Below are 1,039 nucleotides of genomic sequence, written 5' to 3'. Positions count from 1 at the left end.
GTCTCTCCTTTTCTCTGACTCTCCCTCTCTCTCACACTCTCCCTCCCTTTCTCTCTCCCACTCCCTCCCTTTTTCTCTCTCTCTCACACGCACACAAACACACACACACTCCCCCTCACACACTCACCCTCACACTCTCTCTCCTTCGCTTTCACGCGCACTGTCTCTCCCACAAACACTCTCTCCCTCCCTCTTTCTCTCACACACACAAACACACACACACAAACACACACACAATCTCCCTCACACACTCTCTCTCCCACTCTCCCACAAACACCCTCTCCCTCCCTCACTCCTTCGCTGCCACACTCTCTCTCTTTGCCCCCAGTCGCCCATGCCCCACCCCACACCCCCCCACCTCAACCCCACGCTCCTTACCTTGATGTGAGGCTCTGGGGTGAATTCCCACTTGATGTGGCTGGGCAGTGGGGCGACATTGACTCCCCTCGGGATGTAGATGCTCTCGGTCAACTGCCGGATGTCATAAAGGGGCCTTTGGATCCCGTCGAAAATGGATCCCATGATTCCTGGCCCCAGTTCCACCGACAGGGGTTTCTCGGTCCGCAGGACTGGATCCCCGACAGACACACCAGCTGCGGGGGGCCCAGGTCAGGACCGGTAACGTGGGAAAGAGCCAGGCTTCAATCTCGGCCTACCTTGGGGGATGGTTCACTCCCCTGGGATTCCCAGCACCACCTACCCCAGCTCCCACCGCAGGCCAACCCGTAAACCACCCAACACCATTCCCAGGGAACATTGACAAAGGATACAGGTCTCCTCGTAGACTTGGACTGTCGCCATGTCTCCCTCGAGTCGGATAATCTCACCGACCAGCTCGCTGTGTCCAACCCTCACCAACTCGTACATAGCGGCTCCAGCCATATTGGATGCCAAGACAACTAGAGAGAGTCAGGGCGAAGAAAGTATCATTGCAATATCCCGTCATCTCTCTCTCAGGGAGATATCTGTACACTGACTGGAGTCTCTCAGCCCCCTCTCTCTCTCAGGGAGATATCTGTACACTGACTGGTGTCTCTCA

At 56.4% G+C, this 1,039-nt stretch overlaps 1 protein-coding gene across 1 annotated transcript; it reads right to left on the bottom strand.

The window, feature by feature from the left end:
* Positions 1 to 358: 358 nt before the first annotated feature.
* Positions 359 to 895, bottom strand: LOC125482134 (V-type proton ATPase catalytic subunit A-like; the record flags this gene model as incomplete). Its single annotated transcript, XM_048594133.1, has 2 exons — positions 771 to 895; positions 359 to 593 (listed from the first exon to the last, which is right to left on the bottom strand). Coding segments are annotated over exons 1-2 (347 nt in total), but the record flags the coding sequence as incomplete, so codon positions are not given.
* Between the last annotated feature and the right edge of the window lie 144 nt (positions 896 to 1,039).

The sequence above is a fragment of the Rhincodon typus genome, unplaced genomic scaffold, assembly GCF_021869965.1.
Source record: "Rhincodon typus isolate 14 unplaced genomic scaffold, sRhiTyp1.1 hic_rhity00006233, whole genome shotgun sequence".
Lineage (NCBI taxonomy): Eukaryota > Metazoa > Chordata > Chondrichthyes > Orectolobiformes > Rhincodontidae > Rhincodon > Rhincodon typus.
This window is presented reverse-complemented; position numbering and strand designations above follow the sequence as displayed.